Source organism: Heloderma suspectum, chromosome 1, assembly GCF_057233095.1.
Source record: "Heloderma suspectum isolate Gila_16-S chromosome 1, 16-S_ref, whole genome shotgun sequence".
NCBI lineage: Eukaryota > Metazoa > Chordata > Lepidosauria > Squamata > Helodermatidae > Heloderma > Heloderma suspectum.
This window is the reverse complement of record NC_139458.1, coordinates 440,355,983-440,376,227: the sequence shown is the minus strand read 5'-3', so window position 1 is coordinate 440,376,227 and position 20,245 is coordinate 440,355,983. Positions and strand designations below refer to the sequence as shown.

The 20,245-nt window shown below is 55.8% G+C and overlaps 1 protein-coding gene across 3 annotated transcripts in view; it reads right to left on the bottom strand.

The window, feature by feature from the left end:
* Positions 1 to 4,342: 4,342 nt before the first annotated feature.
* DNMT3A (DNA methyltransferase 3 alpha) overlaps positions 4,343 to 20,245 on the bottom strand; it is an 83,638-nt gene continuing 67,735 nt past the window's right edge. For all 3 annotated transcript variants that reach the window (XM_084827907.1, XM_084827990.1, XM_084828083.1), the window contains 13 exons: positions 20,042 to 20,191; positions 19,066 to 19,110; positions 18,474 to 18,553; positions 16,912 to 17,024; positions 16,403 to 16,586; positions 16,056 to 16,140; positions 15,813 to 15,958; positions 15,622 to 15,712; positions 11,058 to 11,206; positions 10,350 to 10,435; positions 9,453 to 9,522; positions 8,940 to 9,058; positions 4,343 to 8,131 (listed from right to left, as the gene is read on the bottom strand). In XM_084827907.1, coding sequence (XP_084684033.1) covers positions 7,990 to 8,131; positions 8,940 to 9,058; positions 9,453 to 9,522; positions 10,350 to 10,435; positions 11,058 to 11,206; positions 15,622 to 15,712; positions 15,813 to 15,958; positions 16,056 to 16,140; positions 16,403 to 16,586; positions 16,912 to 17,024; positions 18,474 to 18,553; positions 19,066 to 19,110; positions 20,042 to 20,191 — 1,460 coding nt within the window. In that variant the 3' untranslated portion in view covers positions 4,343 to 7,989. The remainder of the gene's footprint in view (positions 8,132 to 8,939; positions 9,059 to 9,452; positions 9,523 to 10,349; positions 10,436 to 11,057; positions 11,207 to 15,621; positions 15,713 to 15,812; positions 15,959 to 16,055; positions 16,141 to 16,402; positions 16,587 to 16,911; positions 17,025 to 18,473; positions 18,554 to 19,065; positions 19,111 to 20,041; positions 20,192 to 20,245) is intronic.

Sequence of the window (20,245 nt, the reverse complement as noted above, 5' to 3'; positions counted from 1 at the left end):
AACAAGTTATATCCTTCAATTGCTGTATTCCAGTCATGAGAGTCATCCCACCAAGTCTCAGTTATACCTATCAAGTCATAATTTCCCTCCTGTATTAAGAGTTCAAGTTTGTTCTGTTTGTTTCCCATACTCTGGGCATTAGTATATAGACATCAAAGACCATGTGCTTCATAGTCTGGCTTTCTTCCTACATGTGTCTGAAGACTATTATTGGGTGCTGTTAGAGCTGTTCTCTCCATTGCAGTGCATGAGCCTACGTCCATTGTTACCCCCACCTTAGATCTCCCTTCCCCGTATGATTCAGTTTAAAGCCCTCCTGATGAAGTTCTTCATGCTGTGGCCAAACACATTCTTCCCATCCTTTGTGAGGTGCAACCCGTCCCTTGCCAGAAGCCCATCTTCCAGGAAGTATAGCCCGTGGTCCCAGAATCCAAATCTCTCACATTGGCACCACCTTCGTAGACATTCCCCTGGAGTATTTTTTGTTCCCTTTCTATCCCTCTTCTAACTACTGGAAGGATGGATAAGAAAACGATCTGGGCCCCAAAGTTCTGGAGTTTCCTTCCCAAACTTCAAAGTCTGACGTGATTTCTTCGTAGCTCCTGTTGGCGGCATCATTTGTTCCCACATGGATGAGAAGAAGGGGATACCTGTCAGTGGGCTTTATGAGTGCAGTTGTCACATCTCTAATCCATCCTCCCAGGAGACAACATACCTGGCGAGTCCACGGGTGTTCGCGACATACTTGGGTCTCGATCCCACGCAGCAAGGAGTCTCCCACTACTACCACTCTTCTCTTCTTCTTGTAGGCCTGGGTTTCATCGCCTCTGTTTGACTGACCTTCAGCCTCTTGCTCGCTCTCATGCAGGTTCCCCTGTGATTCTTCCTCTGCAGGCTGTCCTCCAGTCTCATCTCAAGTACCTGGAAATACCTCGCCGCTCCAGGCCTCTTACCTTTTCTTCTAACAGTGTAATCAACCTATATTTGTTGCACATGTTGATCTCAGGCAAGAAAACAAACATTGCACACACCTTGCAGGTCACCACCACTGGAGAGTCTTTTCCTTCCATAGTCTCTATTCCTGTTATGTTTCTAGCTTTCTGATTGTACTGGGATAGCCTGTGCTTTGTCCTGTATTCACTGGAGGTTAAAAACACAGTCCCACTAGTATGGAAGTGTGTGTTACAAGAAAAATAAATTGAAAACAAAAATGGTTAGGGGCCTCCCCCTTGATGTCCCCCGCCGAACTCTTGTTTGCTCCCCCTGGTCGCTCGCTCTCTGGGAGCTTGCTTGCTTGTATAGCCCCAGGACCAGCTGCAGCAGCTTCCTCTGCTCTGCTCTGCTCAGCTAGGAGGCAGGAAACAGACAAATGTTATTTTGTCACATCTTCCTGCATAATGTCCTTGCATTAGGCTAATTTGGGAAGTGGCCCTCTCATCTGCCTGTAGCCTCCTGAGGTGGCCATGTCATGTTGGGACTGAAAGGCTCTGCTGACATGGGATAGCCAAGTAAAACCACATGCCAGGGTTGTTTTTGATAACTTTGTCTGATGAGATGACCCATGGGGAACAAACACTTGCATTGCCAATTTAAAATGGCTTGGGACCAGGCTTGGGAAAGAACACCTTCTCTCATACAAGCCTGCCCGGTTCTCAAGACTTTCTGGAGAGGCCCTTTGTTCGAGACCACTGCCTTCAGAGCTGTGTTTGGTGGTGACCTGGGAGAGAGAGAGACTTTTCAGTGGCTGCTGCCAGGCTGTGGAACTCCCCCTCAAGAGACACTAGGCTCACTCCTCCTCTGCTGTCTTTCCACCACCAGGCAGAGACGGCTTTATTCAAGAAGGCCTTTAGCCTGTAAGTGGATCTGTTGAGTTGGGTGCTGTTTTTTCTTCTTCCCTGTAACTGTTACATTTTTATTGTATTTTAATGTATTGTTTTAATCAGTGTTAATTGTTTCTGTAAGCTGTCTTGAGTGCCATTTCTGGGTAGGAAGGTGAAATAAAATTAAAATAAAGGAAATAAAATTAAAAAAATAACTTGGTGGTACAAACAAAGGTATTGTATTTGCCCCCCACATTTCGGTTAAAAGCACTCAAAGGCAGCTTTTGCGTGCTGTTAACTATGCCATCGCTTCGCCCAAGATCAGTTCTGTGTCCTGATGCCGTCTAAGCCCCTGCGGCCCAGACACTCAGGGTGGGTCAGCGGGGCCCTCCACACCGGCCCCACGCGCCGCCTCATCGCCACGAGGACGCCACGGCCCAGATGCCGGGTCAGGCCAGGGCCCACCGGCCCACCCCGGCCAGCCTTCTGTCCACGGCGCCCCACCAGCTGCGAGGGGAAGCCCACGAGCAGGGCACGAGCGCGACAGCCCAGCCCGCCCAGGCGCGCCGCCTCTCGCCGGGGGCCGCTCGCGCCTCCGCGCACCTCGCAAGCCCGCGGGCGACGGGGCGTCCTCGTCCGCATCAGGCGCGGAGAGCCCGGGGCCGGGCCGGGCCGCGCAGCGACGCCCCCCGGCGCCCCGCGCTCCGAGACGGGCAGCGCAGGGAGCCGCGGGGCCGACCAGGCGGCAGCCCCCCGGGCCCGGCCCCCGCGCGCCGCAGGGCTCACCCAGACGGCCCCGGCCCGCCGTTCGCCCGCCAGGCCGGCCTCCCGAGCGGGGCCCGGGATTAGCGCCGCTCTTTGCCGCGGGGCGCAGCCCTCGCAATCCGGGGGGCGGCGGGCAGCCGGCTACTCGTGCGCCGGCTTCTTCGGCGCCGCCGGGCTGCCGTCGAGGCCCCGCGCCGCCCTGCCCTCGGCTGTGGCGAGCGGCGGGGCCGCGCCAGCCCGGCGGCGGCTCTCCTGTGCTCCCCTCGCGCCGGCCTCGAGAGCGCCGCCGCCGCCGCGGGCTCGGGGCGCGACTGTGGCTGCTCGCTGCGCCGCGGCCCCGGAAGGGCGGCAAGGCCCCGCGGGAGCGGACGCCCGCCCGGGGGCGCTGGTTCTTGGGCGCCGTAGCAAGCGACTCCATCAATGGCAATACCGAGGAAAGGGGAGCCGGGCCGCCGGCGGGCCGCGACGAGGCTGCTTGCGGGGCCGAGGGCTGAGCCTCGGCGCTCCGAAAACGTCCCGGCTCAGGGGGCTTTTCAGGGAGCAAAGGCGCCCTTTGGAAACTCTCACGCGCACCTCGTGCCACGTCAACCAGGGCTTTTCGATCAGTGGCGCACGTGCCACTGGAGGCGATCCACAGGGCAGCTGAGAAGTCAGAAAATATCCTTGTCAGAAATAAAGCTGTAACTGCTCTGCTTCCATTTGAATCACCCTCTCTGTGGGGAAAGTACGTTCTCTGCTACAATAGCCAAAAGAAATAAATGTAGGAACTGTTGATAGAACCAGATTTAGTGCTTTCAGTTTGGCACCAGTACTTCCAGATTTAGTAAGACCATGTCTGAAAGGAGGTGCAAAACTCATTAAAATAAGTCTTTCTAAATGTAATTTGTATTTGAATCATAATTGTTACTTATGTTTTGTCTTCTACTGAAAAAAGAAACCCCGTAACCTATTTTTGTTGTACTGTATTAATTATATATTCTTTTGATATCAACATAGTAAATGCATGTTGTAACAAGTAGAACGTTTTTGGACAGCTGTTTTAATAGTGGTTAGCTAGCCTATAAAAAAGGCTAGTTGCATGCTTACTGATATGCAGATACAGTGCTCTCTGGAAGCAGAATTCTCAGCAACGAGAAAGGCGCTGATTTACACTAAATCAGTGTGAAACAAGATGCTTGAATGCCTTCTACGTTTGTGAGAACGTGCATTTCCCCTGTGTATAACATAACTTTTCTTTAGCAGACCTCAAAGTGTAGCGGGTAGGGGGCCCATCTGATGCAGCCTGGGATGCGTCCAGGCAGGGGGGTCTTGGCACTAACAATCAAAAGGCCTTGTGCAGCTACTCCATCTTTTCTTAACGGTTCTCTGCATTAAGAAAAAAGACAGAAGCAGTAGTGGGAAAATATGGGAGGTTGTGAGTGGAGGAGGTTGTCGTCTGGATCCCACGTAGAACTCTGCGAATGAGGCAGGGCAGTGGTAGAATAAAAGCCTCATCTGGACGCACCCCTGGTCTCACGATTATAACTTTAGTCCTGCCAGCACTGCCTTGCAAACACACAGAGCTAGAGGGGTACAAAAAGCACATGACGGCAGAGAGCCTCCTTTCTCTTTTCTTTTTGCACAAAACAGAACATTTATTCAAGTGTTCTCCAGCACAAGTACATCAGCAAGGAGCCTTCCTTATTCGAGTGTTCTGGGCACAAAAGAAAAATGCAAAGGATGGGATGGAGGCAGAACGGACAGACTTTCTAACATCTGCTGCACCATTGACCTTTTAATTAGTTTATAAAACAGCTATGTCACGAGCAATACTTACACGGAGATACAACAGCCCTGCCGATAGGGATGGGAAGCTGGGACTCCTCCTTCCCACCCCTGGCAGAGCAGAACCATACTCTGAAATGTACATTATTTATTTGTCAATAAATATAGAAGCAACCCTTAAAAAAAAAGCGGCTGAAAGGTTGGGGCATCCCAAAATCATCATAGAAAAGCAAACGAAAAGCCAGGGCAGGGTGGGTGGGGGAGAACATGAAATCAGGAAAGGTAAGGAAAGGAAAGGAAAGACATCTGGGTTGAGCTGCGTGGAATGTCAGGTGGCAGGAGGATGGAGAGCAGGGAATAGGGCCAAGCTCTTCCCAGGATCCAGACAGCGTTTATTCTTCAGCATGAATACATGATTTCCCACAAACAGTAAAGCGTCTCAGCTACTTCAATGTCTAGGCTAAAACACATGAATTCTTTTCTTTAGGTTTCAAGTACAAAGTTAAAATGCCTTTCTTTTAATAATAATATATAAGAGTAAAATAATAGAGCTCTTTTAAACTCCACTACAAGAAAACAAAAACAGTCATTGTCCAGACAGCAGACTTAAGTTAACAATAGAGATCTGTAATAAAACTGTTTAGCACCTTGGTTGTCACCTCGTCCCTCTGCAGATGCCAAAGGAATCTAGGCAATGGGGGCGGGGGCCCGGCTGCTTCACGGTTCAGTCTAGGGCTGTGCAACCTGGCAGAGGGCTCGTTGCAACTAGAGGAGACCCAAGTCACACCGGTCGATAAGGTCAGCCTCCCCCCTCCTCCCCACCCCCTAGGGGAAGCAGGTGGATTCTGTGGCAGGCAGCAAAACAGGCCCAGGACAAATACACTGGGGAAGTTTGAAAGACAAAACAGACGGACGGCTTTCCCGAGGCCACTTCCAGTTGGGGGGGGGGTCTGCTCTATGGGATTCTTTGAAGTTGGGCTGCTCAGAAGAGGGCCGGCCCGACGGCCCTGGCAGGACAGGAGAGATCCAGCTCAGCTCTGAGCTGTGGGATCCAGACATCTAAGGAATGATGTGGCCAGCCCATGGCAAAACCAAACGCTGCCGAACAGAAGGCTCTAGGGAGATAAGGGGGGTCGCTGCCGAGTCCCCCCAGCCCCAATAGGTTCTTTTCCAAAGCACAGGGATACAAGGGCTGGAGCTTAGAGCAGCCCCCTGGCCTCTCCCGCAGCCGGCCCCTTGGCTCAAAGGGCCCTGGGTGGAAAGCCCCCAAGGGCAGGCTGTTGCTGGAGCGGGCCTCTCATCCCCCAATGTAGCACCAGTGAGACTAGCCTAGGAGAAGCCGAGAGGGACCTCTTCCTGCCCTCTGTGGCGCGGGCTGCGGAGGGGAGGCTGGGCATCCTGCAAAACACACGGGGGAGTTCCCGCTGAAGAACCCTGCGCAGCCTGGCAGGCAGCTGCTGAGCCAGCCACTGAGGGGGCAAAGGAAGAACGGGGCGCAGGGAGGCTGCCTGCCGTGGAGGCGAGCGGCGGGGCTGTCCTCCCAGACAGCCCCCCCAGAGCCTCCGCCGCTCTCCCTTCCCCACCGGCCCTGAGCGAGACCCTTCACAGTCAGAAGGGAAGCGGGAGGCGGCGCCTGCCTGCCACCCCGCTCCCCGAGGAGTTAGCACCGAGACCAGCAGCCTCCACACAGGCCTTCCCTGCCCGCTGGAGCGGCGTCAGCCAGCCCAGAGCTGGTGCCAGGGGAGTGCTGGTGGGCAGGGCGGGAGGGGCCCTGTCTTCCACAGACTGCCCCCGCCCTTTGCCTCAGCATCTGCCCCGCTGCCTCCGAGAGCACCATGGACGCAGGGAAGACGGGAGCAGAGGGGAGGCCGTCCCCTGTGGGGGCAGCGACGGGAGAGCGGCTGAGGCACGGAGCTGGTTCTGGGGGACCCCTGCCCGTCTCCCCATTAGCACCAAGGGCCTAGGACCCTGTTGGGAGCGGTCCCCGCAAGAGGGAGGGAGAAGCAACCCCAGGTCCATGCACTGCCAGGGGCCAGCGGCCGCCCCTGCCACCTCGTGCATCACAGTCTCACGGGCCAAGGCCATTCATGCCATGGCCCAAAGGAGTAAAGTGCACACAACTGCCACGGTATACTCCGGGAAAAGACAGCCTCCTCAGACAGGCCTTGCGTGGGGGAGCCAACGAGGTCCCAAGGAGGCCATTCTCATGTGAGAACGGCCCACCCCATCCCTGCCCCCTCCAAGTGTGTGTGTGGGGGGGGAGTGCACAGGAGGGTAGCCCAGCCAGAGTCTGATCAAGCAAAACAGGAAGTCCACAATTCACATCAGCCACAAACAGCGGGAAGAAGGGAGGCAGCCGGGGTTGACCCCCGAACGCCCCAGATCATGGAGGAGCGAGGTGGGGGTGCTACTGCAGGGCAGGGGGGCTTCTCTCTCCCTCTCCACCCCCCTGCCCCCCTGGATATCCTGTAGCTGCATTTGTGATTCACGGGGCAAAAATGGCGGAAAGGAGCAGACCTAAAGACCTCATGGAGGACACTGCACCTGGTGAGTTTGGAGATGACCACCCCGGGGGCTGGGCATGGGTGCTGCCCGCCTCCCGGTCTGCAAGCCAGGGGCGGGGAGCCCAGGGAGGATGCCCAGCAAATGCCAGCCGCAGGAAAGCACCACTTTTGTCAGGGCCACTGTTCAGAGCTCTGCAGGGGGGCAGGCTGGTCCCTCTGTGCAAGGCCCAAGCCCCCTGGCCGGAAGGAGGGCTGCCTTCTCCAAAAGAAAAGCATTATTGCATGACACCCAGGGCGGAGGCCGGGGGTGCCGTCTCTGCTGACCGCCTGCCTGGCCTCCCTCCCTCCCTCCCTGCGTGAGAAGGGGGCACCATCGCTCTGAAAAACTTCCCCCCCACAGGCCGGCTTGTGAAGCACCACAGCGCTGACACCAGCCCCCTGCCCCCCGCGGTTGTAGAAGCACCATTTTGAAAGTCAGTTGTACAGTAGTAACAGTACCTTTTATATATAGACATTTCTCTCGCATAACTCTCACATATATATAAACTGTAAACAAGAGGTAAGAGCGGCTGTAGGAGCTGGGCTTATCGCGGTCTCCTGCGTGGCAGGCACCCGAAGACTACAGGAAAGTGTGTGGCTGGGGGACCAGGTGGGGCAGGCGGCTTCCCGCTTGCGCTCACCCAGGAACAGCGCTGGCAGACGACGCAAGGAGGCCCCCGCAGCACCCCACTGCCTTGTGCTCCTGGACTGAGCAGGGGCGGCGCTGCCCCGAGGCCCGTGCACCGTTGGACTTGGCTGGAATTTCCTCTGTTGTAGTGGTGCCAGTGGACAAGCCCACATTGCTGGGGCCGAGGAGAGGCAGAAACCAAACTATCAGACAAGCCCATCCAGACAGAGCAGGAAATTAAGGGGTTACCAACAGAAAGTGGGACCGGTCAGTTTGACTAGGGTGATTCAACCTGGGGGAGGATGGTGAAGACCTGGGCGACAGGAGCTGGCCCACGATGCAGGCCGTCCTCTCCCTCCCTCTCGCCCGCCAGCCACCTCCTCCGGTCTGGGGCCACTTCTCTTCCGTTCCTGGGGTGGTTGTGTTTGAGACTCCTCCTCCGCTTTGCCAGTTCCATGGGTGCGTCTCCTTAAACGCAGGCGAAGTACTCCTTCAGGGGGGCGAAGAGGTGGCGGATCACCGGCACACTCCAAGAGCGACCCAGCAGTCTCTGCCTCGCCAGACGGCTCATGTTGGACACGTCTGTGTAGTGGACCGGGAAGCCAAAGACCCTGTGGGCAGAGGGCGGAAGGAAGGGGCCACAAGGGGGCCAGTCAGCACCAGGGCCATGGGCCCAGCAACCACCTGCAGGGCCCTTGGGGACATGTTCTTGGACATACAGCTTGACGGGTGTCAACGGGAACCCTGCTCCTCCGAGGGGGGGGCGAGAGGGGAGTCTTGGGGTCAAGGCTGGAGGGTGAGGCCAGGGTGGCAGCTGTGGGATGCAACAGCTTGCCAGAGCACCTGCTACAGGAGGGGTAGGCTGGGCAGGAGGGCATGCTGGGAGCAGACACCTGAAAGGACTCAGGAGAGGAGGGGAGTCAGAGCTGTGCTCGGACTGAACATCCTGGCTAACAGACCCCCAGGAGAGGAGGTCATGGCAGCTGCAACAGGGCAGAAGGGAGCATCTTTGTTGGGGTCGGTGAGGGCAGAAAGGGACCCATGGATGGAGAAAGCCAGGGCTGACTCCAGCCCTGATCCAAGGGCATCAGGGAATCCACAGGCGTGGGAACTGCACTTGTGATGACCATCGGAGGAGTGAGGCTGAATTGTGCTTATGGGGAGAGGGAGCAAGCCAAGTCCCCTTGGAAAGCAAAGAGCTTGCAGAGTTCGGGTGCCCAGACACCATGACGACGGGCACGCTGGCCTGGGGGAAATGGGTGGGGGAAGCCCCTCTGGAGGCCTGAGGGATCTCTCATCACCCAGCGCAGAAATCAGTCACCGCAGAGGTCTGCAGGGAATCCACCAGGCAGAGGCCTGCTCCCTCTTCCCGCTCGAGCCCGCTTGCCGGACTGGACAAGCCCCCACCACAGTCCTCACCTCTCCATCTCGGTGCACCACAGGATGTCTTCCTTCTCGTTCATGAAAACGGGGAAGTGTTGATCTTTGCCTTGCTTGATGGAGTTGGAGCGAGTGGTGATGGTTCGGACCTTGCTGAACTGGACAGGGGAGGAACCAGAAGGAAAGGCAAAGGTCAGAGGGCATCCGTGCCACCCCCCTGCAGCCTCACCCCGCAAAGCAGGGGGCTCCTTTCCCAGCTCCTGCCCGACACTGTGCTTACTCCTCTGGGGGGTCCCCTTCCTTGGAGCAGCCTCTGGTACAGTTCGGGGGGGGGGGGGGGCTTCCCCAAGGTGAAAAACATCCCTTCCCAGTCTCACTTCTGGCTACACCATCGGCAAAGGGCACCACTCTGGCGGCTGCCGAGAGAAATGGGCTCCTCTGCTTACTCTCAAGTTGCTGAGCTGAACGCTGCCCTCTTCCCAAGACGGTGCGGGGGGCCTGCAGACCCTTCCTGCCCCCCATGGCCACACTCCGCCTGGCCCCCGCGCTCACCTTGGCTATCCTGCCGTGTTCCAGACACTCCTGCAGTTCCAACTTATCGTTCACAGTTGAAGCCAGCGGCCTGGAGGGAAAACAGCAGCTCAGTGGGCAGGGATCCCTGGAACCTCAACTCCTCTCCCCAAGAGGCTTCCGCACAGATTCACGCCTCCTCTCCTTGCAAGCCCGCTCTTCACAGGCGGAGGAAGAGCTGGCAACCCAGTTCCACCTTAATAGCTTTGTGTATTATTATTTGACCCGTCAACGGCCCTTTGGGTGGCATTCCCCAACACAGGCAGAGCAAAGGCTGATAAGGGGGCTTTGTGCAGCAGCCAGGATCTCCCCTTCCCAGGAATTATTCACTGAAGTACCCCTCTCCCACCTTCACCTCTGGAGGGCCCCAAAGACAGCCTACAAGGCCTCAATTTAAAAACTACAGAACAATCCATAATAAAATATTCACTGAAACAGACACAAAAACTGCGGATGCTTCCAGATGGACAGCTTCTAGCATGGCCAATCCAAAGGACTTGTGCAGCTATTCCATCTTTCCCTCCTTAACAGACTTTTTCTGGTAAGAAAGGAAGATGGAAGAAGTGGTCAGAAAACACAGGGAAGTTACAAATGGAAGACGTCATCTGGAACCCCCATGACATACTGTGAATGTGTCAGGGTGACTGCACAATAAAAGCGTCATCTGGAAGCACCCTGAGAGTCCACAACCAAATCATAAAACCACGGGGGGGGGGGGGAATCAAACCAACCCAAAGCCCAGGAAAACAAAAGGCTCTTTGCAGTACGCCAAAATGCTGGGGGGGTGGGGGAGGGGGTTCTTCTAGCCACACAGACACTGACTTATCTGCTGCCAACGGGTGCCTGTGTGGCTGGACCATGCCTCCGCCTCTGACCAACCTGTTCATGCCGGGCAGGTTCCCCCAGAAATACCGGGCTCTGTGTGCTGCGGAGACCTCTTTGGCATCGATCATCACTGGGTTGGACTGCAGGCAGGAAAGGAGGAGGCAGGGAAAGTCACGAGGCAGGGCAGCAACAGGGGACGACTTCCTGTCCCCCACAACAGGGGTCTGCAGGCCTCTCCAGGCCCCTCAGCCTCTCCCACAAACACCAGAGACTTCCTCCCCTCCCTGCCGCTACTGCTCCAGCCTGACAACCCTCACCTCAGAGCACCCCAAATGCAGTGAGGACAATGAGATGGAATAAGAAAAGCACAGAGCTTTCGTAACTGAAAACTCCAATTGAATCTTTTAAAATTATGTGTTTCTGACCCAGGCCTTACATCAGCAATGGCGTTTTAACACTGCATTCATTTAGAAACCAAATATGTGTTACATTTTTCCTGGGTCTTCACACCCGGGGGGGCCCAGATGGTCTCCGCAAAAGTTCCAGTGCCCTCCGGTGGCAGAGGGACCAGACATGCAGGTGTGTGCGCGTGCGTGCGTGCGTGTGGGGGGGGGCGTTCCCAGAGCCCGCTGCTTTGCCTCAGTACAGCCCACAGCCCCTTCTGCATAGCATTCCCTCCCCCCGGTCTCCAGGAGCATGCAAGGTTGCTCTCCCGCCCATAGACATTCCAAGGGCTGGCTGCGGGGGAGCCCCTCGCCTCACCTCTAGGAAGCGAGAAATGTCCCTCTTGTCACTGACGCCCATGGCTACCACATTCTCAAAGAGCCAGAAGAAGGGCCGATCGTCTCCCTCCTTGGGCCGGGCCTCGTGCAGAAGACGGTAGAACTCAAAGAAGAGGCGCCCCGTGCCCTCTGGGTTGGGAAAGCAAAGGCAGGGAGAGGTGGGTGCTTGCGAGTTGGACCTGAGATGCAGACCATCCGTTTCCTCTTAACAGCCATGAAGGACCTGCTGACTTACAGAACACTTTGCAAGACTGCAACGAAGGAGCTCCTTTTTTATGGCTCCCACATGAAACTGACATTTTTCTTACACCTGAATGTGAATTAAAAACATACTGGAGAATCATCTTCATGATTTCCCCTGACCTTGTTAAGCTCATGAATTTAGCTGATCTCTGAGAGATGCAAAGGTGAGAATGCTGCAGTCCTATTCTTTCAACCCCACCTGAAGCACAGCAGTTTCTGGACAGTGGCGGAGATAAGAGAGGTGCATACCTGATCCCCCGTTTCAGCAGTACTGAATCGTCTCCCTCAATCAATCAATCAATCAATCAATTAATTCTATTTCTATTCTACCGAATAGCCAAAGTTCTCTGGGCAGGTTCACAAAACAAGGCTTAAAACCATAAAATACAGGAACATCATAAACACACTGAAAAGCTTAAAACAGAATAAAACTAGAACAAAAACCAAAGTAAAAGCCAGAAGCAGCACAAGGGCCTCAAATCAGACTAACACTGATTTTAGTCAGACACAGAGACACAGAGAAAGCTACGCAACTAAAAAAAATATTCTGGGAGAATAAGGTGGTCTTCACCTGGTGCTGAAAAGACAACGCCATAGGTGCCGGGGGGACTCTCTGGGGACAGCATCCCGCAACTGAGTGCCATGACTGAAAAGGCCCTCTCCTGAGCAGGCCCCCGCCCGCCTCCCCTCATTCGCTAAGGCTACCTGGGGAAGTGTCTCTGACGATGATCTTAGGGTCTTGTTGTTGTTCAGTCGTTCAGTCGTGTCCGACTCTTCGTGACCCCATGGACCATAGCACGCCAGGCCTTCCTGTCCTGCGCTCTCTCCCGGAGCGTGCTCAAGTTCATATTCATTGCATCCGTGATGCTATCTAGCCATCTCATCCTCTGCCGTCCCCTTCTCCTTTTGCCTTCAGTCTTTCCCAGCATCAGGGTCTTTTCCAGGGAGTTTTCTCTTCGCATTAGGTGGCCAAAATATTGGAGCTTCAGCTTCATTATCTGTCCTTCCAATGAGCACTCAGGGTTGATTTCCTTTAGGATGGACTGATTTGACCTCCTTGCAGTCCAGGGGACTCGTAAGAGTCTTCTCCAGCACCACAGTTCGAAAGCATCAATTCTTCGGCGCTCAGCCTTCCTTATAGTCCAGCTCTCACAGCCATACATTACTACTGGGAAAACCATAGCTTTGATTAGACGGACCTCTGTCGGCAAGGTGATGTCTCTGCTTCTTACTATGCTGTCTAGGTTGGCCATAGCTTTCCTCCCAAGGAGCAAGCGTCTTTTAATTTCATGGCTACAGTCACCGTCTGCGGTGATCTTGGAGCCCAAGAAAGTAAAATATGTCACTGCTTCCATTTCTTCCCCTTCTATATGCCAGGAAGTGATGGGGCCAGATGCCATGATCTTCGTTTTGTTAATGTTGAGTTCAAACCAGCTTTTGCACTCTCCTCTTTCACCCTCAACAAGAGGCTCTTTAGATCCTCTTCGCTTTCTGCCATTAGGGTGGTATCGTCTGCATATCGGAGGCTGTTGATAATTCTCCCAGCAATCTTAATTCCGACCTCTGATTCATCCAACCCGGCATTTCTCATGATGTACTCTGCATATAAGTTAAATAAGCAGGGTGACAATATGCAGCCTTGTCGTACTCCTTTCCCAATTTTGAACCAATCGGTTGTTCCATGTCTGGTTCTGACTGTTGCTTCTTGACCCTCGTACAGGTTTCTCAGGAGACAGGTAAGGTGGTCTGGTACTCCCATCACTTTAAGAATTTGCCACAGTTTGTTGTGATCCACACAATCAAAGGCTTTAGCGTAGTCAATGAAGCAGAAATAGACGTTTTTCTGGAATTCTCTTGCTTTCTCCATGATGCAGCGAATGTTGGCGATTTGATCTCTAGTTCCTCTGCCTCTTCGAAACCCAGCTTGTACTTCCGGTAGTTCTCGGTTCGCATACTGCTGAAGCCTAGCTTGTAGGATTTTGAGCATCACCTTGCTGGCATGTGAAATGAGCGCAATTGTGCGGTAGTTTGAACACTCTTTGGCGTTGCCCTTCTTTGGAATTGGAATGTAAACTGACCTTTTCCAGTCTTGTGGCCACTGTTGAGTGTTCCAGATTTGTTGGCATATTGAATGCAGCACTTTAACAGCATCATCTTTTAGGATTTTAAATAGCTCGGCTGGAATACTGTCATCTCCGCTAGCTTTGTTGTTACTAATGCTTCCTAAGGCCCACTTGACTTCACTCTCTAGGATGTCCGGCTCAAGTTCAGTGACCGCACTATCATGGCTATCAGGGACATTCAGATCTTTCCTGTATAGTTCTTCTGTGTATTCTTGCCACCTCTTCTTAATCTCATCTGCTTCTGTTAGGTCCCTGCCTTCTTTGTCCTTTATCATGCCCGTCTTTGCACAAAACGTTCCCTTGAGATCTCCAATTTTCTTGAAGAGATCTCTAGTCTTTCCCATTCTGTTGTTTTCCTCGATTTCCTTGCATTGTTCATTTAAGAAGGCCTTCTTGTCTCTCCTTGCTATTCTCTGGAAATCTGCATTCACTTGGCTATATCTTCCCCTTTCTCCCTTGCTTTTCGCTTCCCTTCATTCCTCAGCTACTTGTAAAGCCTCCTCAGACAGCCACTTGGCTTTCTTGCATTTCTTTTTCTTTGGGATGGATTGAGTTGCTGCCTCCTGAACAATGTTACGGACCTCCGTCCATAGTTCCTCAGGCACTCTGTCTATCAGGTCTAATCCCTGAAATCTATTCCTCACCTCCACTGTATATTCATCAGGGATATGATTTAGGTCATACCTGAACGGTTTAGTGGTTTTCCCGACGTTCTTCAATTGAAGCCGAAATTTTGCAAGCAGCAGCTCATGATCTGAGCCACAGTCAGCTCCAGGTCTTGTTTTGACTGACTGTATGGAGCTTCTCCATCTTTGGCTGCAAAGGACATAATCAATCTGATTTCGATATTGACCATCTGGTGACGTCCATGTGTAGAGTCGCCTCTTGTGCTGTTGGAAAAGAGTGTTTGCTATGATCAGCATGTTCTCTTGGCAAAACTCTATTAGCTTTTGTCCTGCTTCATTTTGTACACCAAGGCCATGCCTGCCTGTTATCCCAGTGATTTCTTGACTTCCTACTTTAGCATTCCAGTCCCCTATGATGAAGAGGACATCTTTTTTTGGTGTTAGTTCTAGAAGGTGTTGAAGGTCTTCATAGAACCGATCAACCTCAGCTTCTTCGGCCTCAGTGGTTGGGGCATAGACTTGAATTACTGTGATGTTGAATGGTTTGCCTTGGATTCGTACTGAGATCATTCTATCGTTTTTGAGATTGTACCCCAGTACTGCTTTTCCCACCCTTTTGTTGACTATGAGTGCTACTCCATTTCTTCTAAGGGATTCTTGCCCACAATAGTAGATATGATGGTCACCTGAATTAAATTCGCCCATGCCTGTCCATTTGAGTTCGCTGATTCCCAAGATGTCGATGTTCAATCTTGCCATCTCATGTTTGACCACCTCCAGCTTACCTTGATTCATTGATCTGACATTCTAGGTTCCTAAACAATATTGTTCTTTACAGCATCGGATTTTCTTTTCACCGCCAGACACATCCACAGCTGAGTGTCCTTTCGGCTTTGGCCCAGCCGCTTCACTCTTTCTGGCGCTACTTGGAAATACCCTCTGCTCTTCCCCAGTAGCATATTGGACACCTTCCGACCTGAGGGGCTCATCTTCCGGCGTCATCTCTTTTAGCCTTGTGATACGTTCCATGGGGTTTTCTTGCCATTTCCTTCTCTGGGTAGGTATATATGGGGGGAGACGGCCCTTCAGGTAACCTGGCCTCAAGCCGTTTAGAGCTTTAAAAGTTAATCTCAGCACTTTGAATTGGACCCGTAGACACTGGAAGCCTTCTGGAACCTTCCACAGGCTCTGGAGTCTGCCTTTCCTCACTCTAGATTCCTTTGCTCTGCAAGGCTGTTCCACAATTTTTATTTGATTTGACCACCATGGTTAACCGATCTTCTCTTCAAATTTGAGATTAAAGTTTTGCTGGTGTAATCCCACCAATTATTTCCTAAAGCTTGCTCTGCAGCCCCTCAGTCGCCCCTTTCTGTGCACACTCAGGGAGGCTGAAGGGGGCATTTCTTTCTCAGCCCCCGGGGCTTGTTTCTTGTTGTGGGGAGGGGGATTCCATGGTCTGGTTGTGCCTGAGAGTGATCCAGGGGGAAGAAACAGCGGGCAAAAGGTGTGACCGTGGCGGGCCCCAGAAGCAAGGGTAGCGGGCAGCACCTACCGTAAAGGCCCTTCCTGGCGGGATTGACAATGGAGAGGTCGTTGCAGGGGCTTCCGCCAATCACCAGGTCGAAGGGCCCCCACTCCTGTATCTGTGACACGGAGGAGGAGACCAACTGTCAGGGGGGGCCAGCCGGGGGCTGGGCCAGCCGCCGCAGTGGCTCAAAGGGGGGGCCGCGGTGCTCCACGTACGTGTTTCTGGGTGACGTTGCGGACGTCCCCAACATACATGATCTTGCCCTGGTGCCGGACCATCCCCACCGTGATGGAGTCTTCGCACACCTCGGACGCGATGTACCGGTCCACCTGGATGCCCAGATCCTTCAGCACCAGCAGGCCTGTGGAGGGACAACGGGGAGTGCCGCTGCCGCCGCCCCGCCCCGCCCGGCGCAGCGCCCGCCCCGGCAGTGCCTCGGGGAGGGGGCCAGCGCTCACCTGTGGCGATGCCGTCAAAGAGCGAGAGCACCCGGATGGGCTTCCTCTTCTCGGCAGGGACCGGCGGGTACACCTTTGGCGGGTCCTGGGAAGCCAGGGCGGCGGCGTGAGGCGGCTGGCGGCAGGCAGGAGCGAAGGGCTCCGGGGCTCCCCGGAGGATGCTCGGCAGCAGCCCAGGCCACGCAGGGCCACTCAAGCAGGGGCGTCCAGGACGCAGCCGGCCCACCCCAATGGGCTGGAAGCAGCCGAGTGCCTGGGGCAGTTGCCCCGACTCCTCCTGCCCCCGGAGCCTCCCAGGCCTCCAGGGACCCGTCGCCCGCCCCGCCCGCCCGCCCCGCCGAACTCACAAACTCCTGGTCATGGTTGTTGGCGAAGAACATCTGGAGGCGCGAGGGCCAGTCCTCCCGCCGCCGGAGCAGGCCGTAGATGCCCTTGTGGCCGCACATGTAGCAGTTCCAGGGGTCCTCCTTGATGGCTGCCTGAGCAGCGCCAGGGCCCACCAGCAAGTCCACGCACTCGACGCAGAAGCACCTGCAGGCGGAGCAAAACCATCGGGGCTGCAGGCAGGGAGTGCCCTGGGACGGGGGGGGGCTGCCGGGGGGGCGGCCGATCCGCTGAAGCTCCAGGGACTGTACAGCTCCATCACCCGGGGCGGGCCGGCTGGCCAGGACCCTTCCAGGCCCAGTGCCCCTCAGCCTTAGCCACTCTGCTTCCACCGGCGGGGGCGTCCTCCCAGTCCTGTTCTTGGTCTGTCTCTCGACTGCCTCCATGACCCCAGGCTCCCCCACCTGAACAACAGTTCCCCTGAGCATGGACAGAAGCGACGGACTCCAGCCCCTCTCCCCACCTGGCTCACCTGCAGCAGTTGTTGTTCCCACACATGAGGACCTCCCGGCCCCCGCAGCAGATGGTGCAGTAGGACTGGTAGCCGTCATCATCGTACTGGTAAGCACATTCCAAAAAGCAGTTCTGGGGGGACAGGGGCGCAAGGGGCCTTACCGGCAAGCGCAGCCAGCCGAGGGGTCAGCGACCCACCAATTCCCATCCCACTCGTGAGGAGGCGTTTCACGAGAGGCCGGCAGCAAAGATGGCCCTCCAGCGATGGAGCCGAGACCCAGTGACTTGGCCAAGGCCGCTCCACGAGCCCAGCGCAGAGGCTGGCCTTGGACCTTGCTCGCTCGTGCCCCAGGCAGCTCCCTGGGCGCTGGGCGACAGCAGCCCCTTTGCCTCCCCATCCCTGACCACTCAGCTTCTCCCTCCCAGGCCTAGATGTTGCCGGAGGGCCGTTCCCAGACCACAAATCTGCACCACAAATGTTTCATCGGGATGTGCCTCACTCGCATGGAGCAAGCCGTGGGATTGGTGGCGGCCTTTCCAGCAGTGGCACCCTGGCTGCAGCCTGCCCTCCAGAGAGGTTTGCCCGGCGTTGTCCTCTTTCTGGTACCAGGTGAAGAGCCTTTCATTTTCCCAGGCTTTTTAGTCCTTCACTTTTGTTTTTAAATGTGTTCTTGTGTTTTTCGACCTTTACATTGCTGCTAGCTTTCACTCTGCATTTTGCTTAGGTTTTATTCCGTTTTAAATTTTAAGGGTTTAATATTTTGCTTTATCATGTTCAATTTTGAGGTTTTAATTTTTGTGAACTGCCCTGAGAGCTCTGGCTCTTGGGTGGTATAGAAAGCCAGCCAGCCAGCCAGTGAATACATAAATAATAGCCGTGTGACGGGAAACCACGGAAAAGCAGATTTTGCTGTGGTGTAAATGGGAACACCAACTTGGGCCCCGCCAGGGTGCAGAATTCACACAGGGAAGCTGCCTGGCAGTCAGAAAAGAAGGCGCTCAGCCCACAAGGTGACCACTGAGCCTCCACCCTCCCGTTCCCCGAACTACGCCCCATTCTCAGGCCCACAAAAGGGCCAGGCCGCCGCCACGTCTGCCGAACGGGGCGAGTCACTCGCCCCAGCAGCGTGCTCAGGGCACGAGTCCAGCCTGCTTCCAGGGTTTTGGGGCACGTTCCCCTTCCAGCAACTGGTGGGCCTAGCTGACGTCCCATTTCTAAAGCCAGGAAAAAGACAAAAGCACAAAGCCAACTGGCGCAAAACACCCAGTGAGCGGAATATCCAGCTTTTAAAACTTCCCCCACGTTCCTGACATGGTTCCAGCATCCGAGGAAACAACATGACCAGCTAGTGTACAACCACGGCACAATTTCCCCAAGACAGGACGAGGAGGCCTGCAACGCCAGGGGAACTGGGGACACCGGAAAACCCACCTCCCACTTGGAAGCATTCCTGCCCTGACCGGCTCTGCGCTCTTGTTGCATTGCGGAGGCTCCATGTTGCCGAAGTGCTTGCAGCAGGCTGGCTCTCGGGTCCTGCCGCCTCCCTCTCCCCACACCCGTCGCTTCTGCCTCTGCCCTACCTTGCAGTTTTGGCACATTCCTCCAATAAAGAGAGGGTGTTCCAGGGTGACGTTGAGGCTTCCACAGGAGATGCAGATATCTGGGGTGGGGAGTGAGAAGCATCACGACAGGCGCATGGGAGAGATGGAGACCGCCCTCTCTGCTCCCAACCTTGCAAGTCCCCCCCCCCACTGTACCTATCAAAAATGTCCCCCTCTTCCAAAACACGCCCAGCAACAGGTTCACTGGACAGGGATCATCCCGGCCCCTTCTGCTGAGACCGGTTGGAGCTGGCAGCTGCATGGGGTGGCACAAGGGACCCTCCCCAGTGGGTGACTGGGACAGCACCAGGTTGATTTCAGAAATGTGGCTGGGAAGGGTGTGTGGATGGTCCTCGCCACCCACACAGTGCTCCACCGCAGCCGGGACTCTGCCACCTCCGGGCACAGGCCCCGCTCGCTCACCGCAAAGCACAGCTGCTGTGGCCAGCTGCCGGCGGAGGCCCTGGGGCAGCCGGGGCCATGGGGCGGGCGGCCCGCCGGACGGTCTGGCAGCGCACAAGCCTCTGCATGGGGGGGCAGCACAGACGCACGCCTGCTCGCTCGCACCCACCTTCGATGTTCCTGCATTTCTGCCGAACCTCGTAAACAAGGCGCTCTGGAAAGACAAAAGAACGTGGCTGGTGAGCAGGGGAGGCTGTGCAGCTGCGAGGCGAGGCGAGGCGGGCGCCCCAGGCTGCCTGGGGGGGCAGGGACCCACGGAACGGCCAGGGCAGGGGCCAGCTGGATGGGCCCAGGCCACAACCCTGGACAGAAGCCCCAGGGAGATGAGCAGCCCCATGAGCGCCCTGCCAATCCGGCTGTGGCTCTGCGGGGCTGCTGACCACAGGAGACTCTTTGCAGAGGGGCTCCGACCGCCTCCTGCCTGCTTGCCTGGCCATTGCCCCTTTGAGCAGTGCGTTCCACGGCAGCCTGGACGGAGCACCAAGCAGACCCCCGGCCCCTGCAAGCATTGTCTGTGTCTGTGCGAGGAGGGCTCTGTGGCGATGGGGCAGCCCAGGCACGAGCCACTGCCCAAATTATGGGGAAGAGAAGCCCAGCAAAGGGATGGGAGGGGGGGACCAGAAGGCTGCCAGGGCGTCCAGAGCCATGGGGGAAGGAGGCGAGAGCGGCCTCTGCGGAGGGCTGGCATTTGAGCCAGCACTGCCCCGAGGAGCGGACAGAGGCGGAGGAGAGGGAGTCCTGCGCCTGGCTTCGCAGCGAGAGCCGCCATCTCAGGCTGGACGTTAGGGCTCCTCAACACCCCATTTGGCGTTGGCCTTTTAGGTCAGCAAGTATTCCAGTGACCCCAGGAGCCGAGGGGGAGTCATGCCTGGTAAGCCCCCGAACAGTGAGCGGGGCCAGTGACCCAGCCTGGGCAGGATGCTGAGGGCCAGAAGTGCTTCCGTGGGCGACAACGGGGCAGCTGCTGCCCGAGAGCTCCCCCCTCCCCACCCCCAGTGTGGCTCGGAGAGAGGACGAGGGCGTGGGGGCAGCGGGGAGAAGCCCGCCCCCCTCCAGGCTGCCCACCCCTCCTGCCCCGGACGCACCTCTGGTGCGCTCGTCGATGATCTCCTTGACCTTGGGCTTCTCGGTGGTGCTTTTCCGCGGCTTTTTGGCTGGCGGCGGAGGGGCGTAGGCAGCGGCTTCGGGCTCCACCCACATCTCCGTGTAAACTTCTTTGTAGGGGTTGCGTTCCTCTGGGGCGACAGAACGAAGTGCATCAGTGCAGGGAAGACATTATGCGGAGGGGA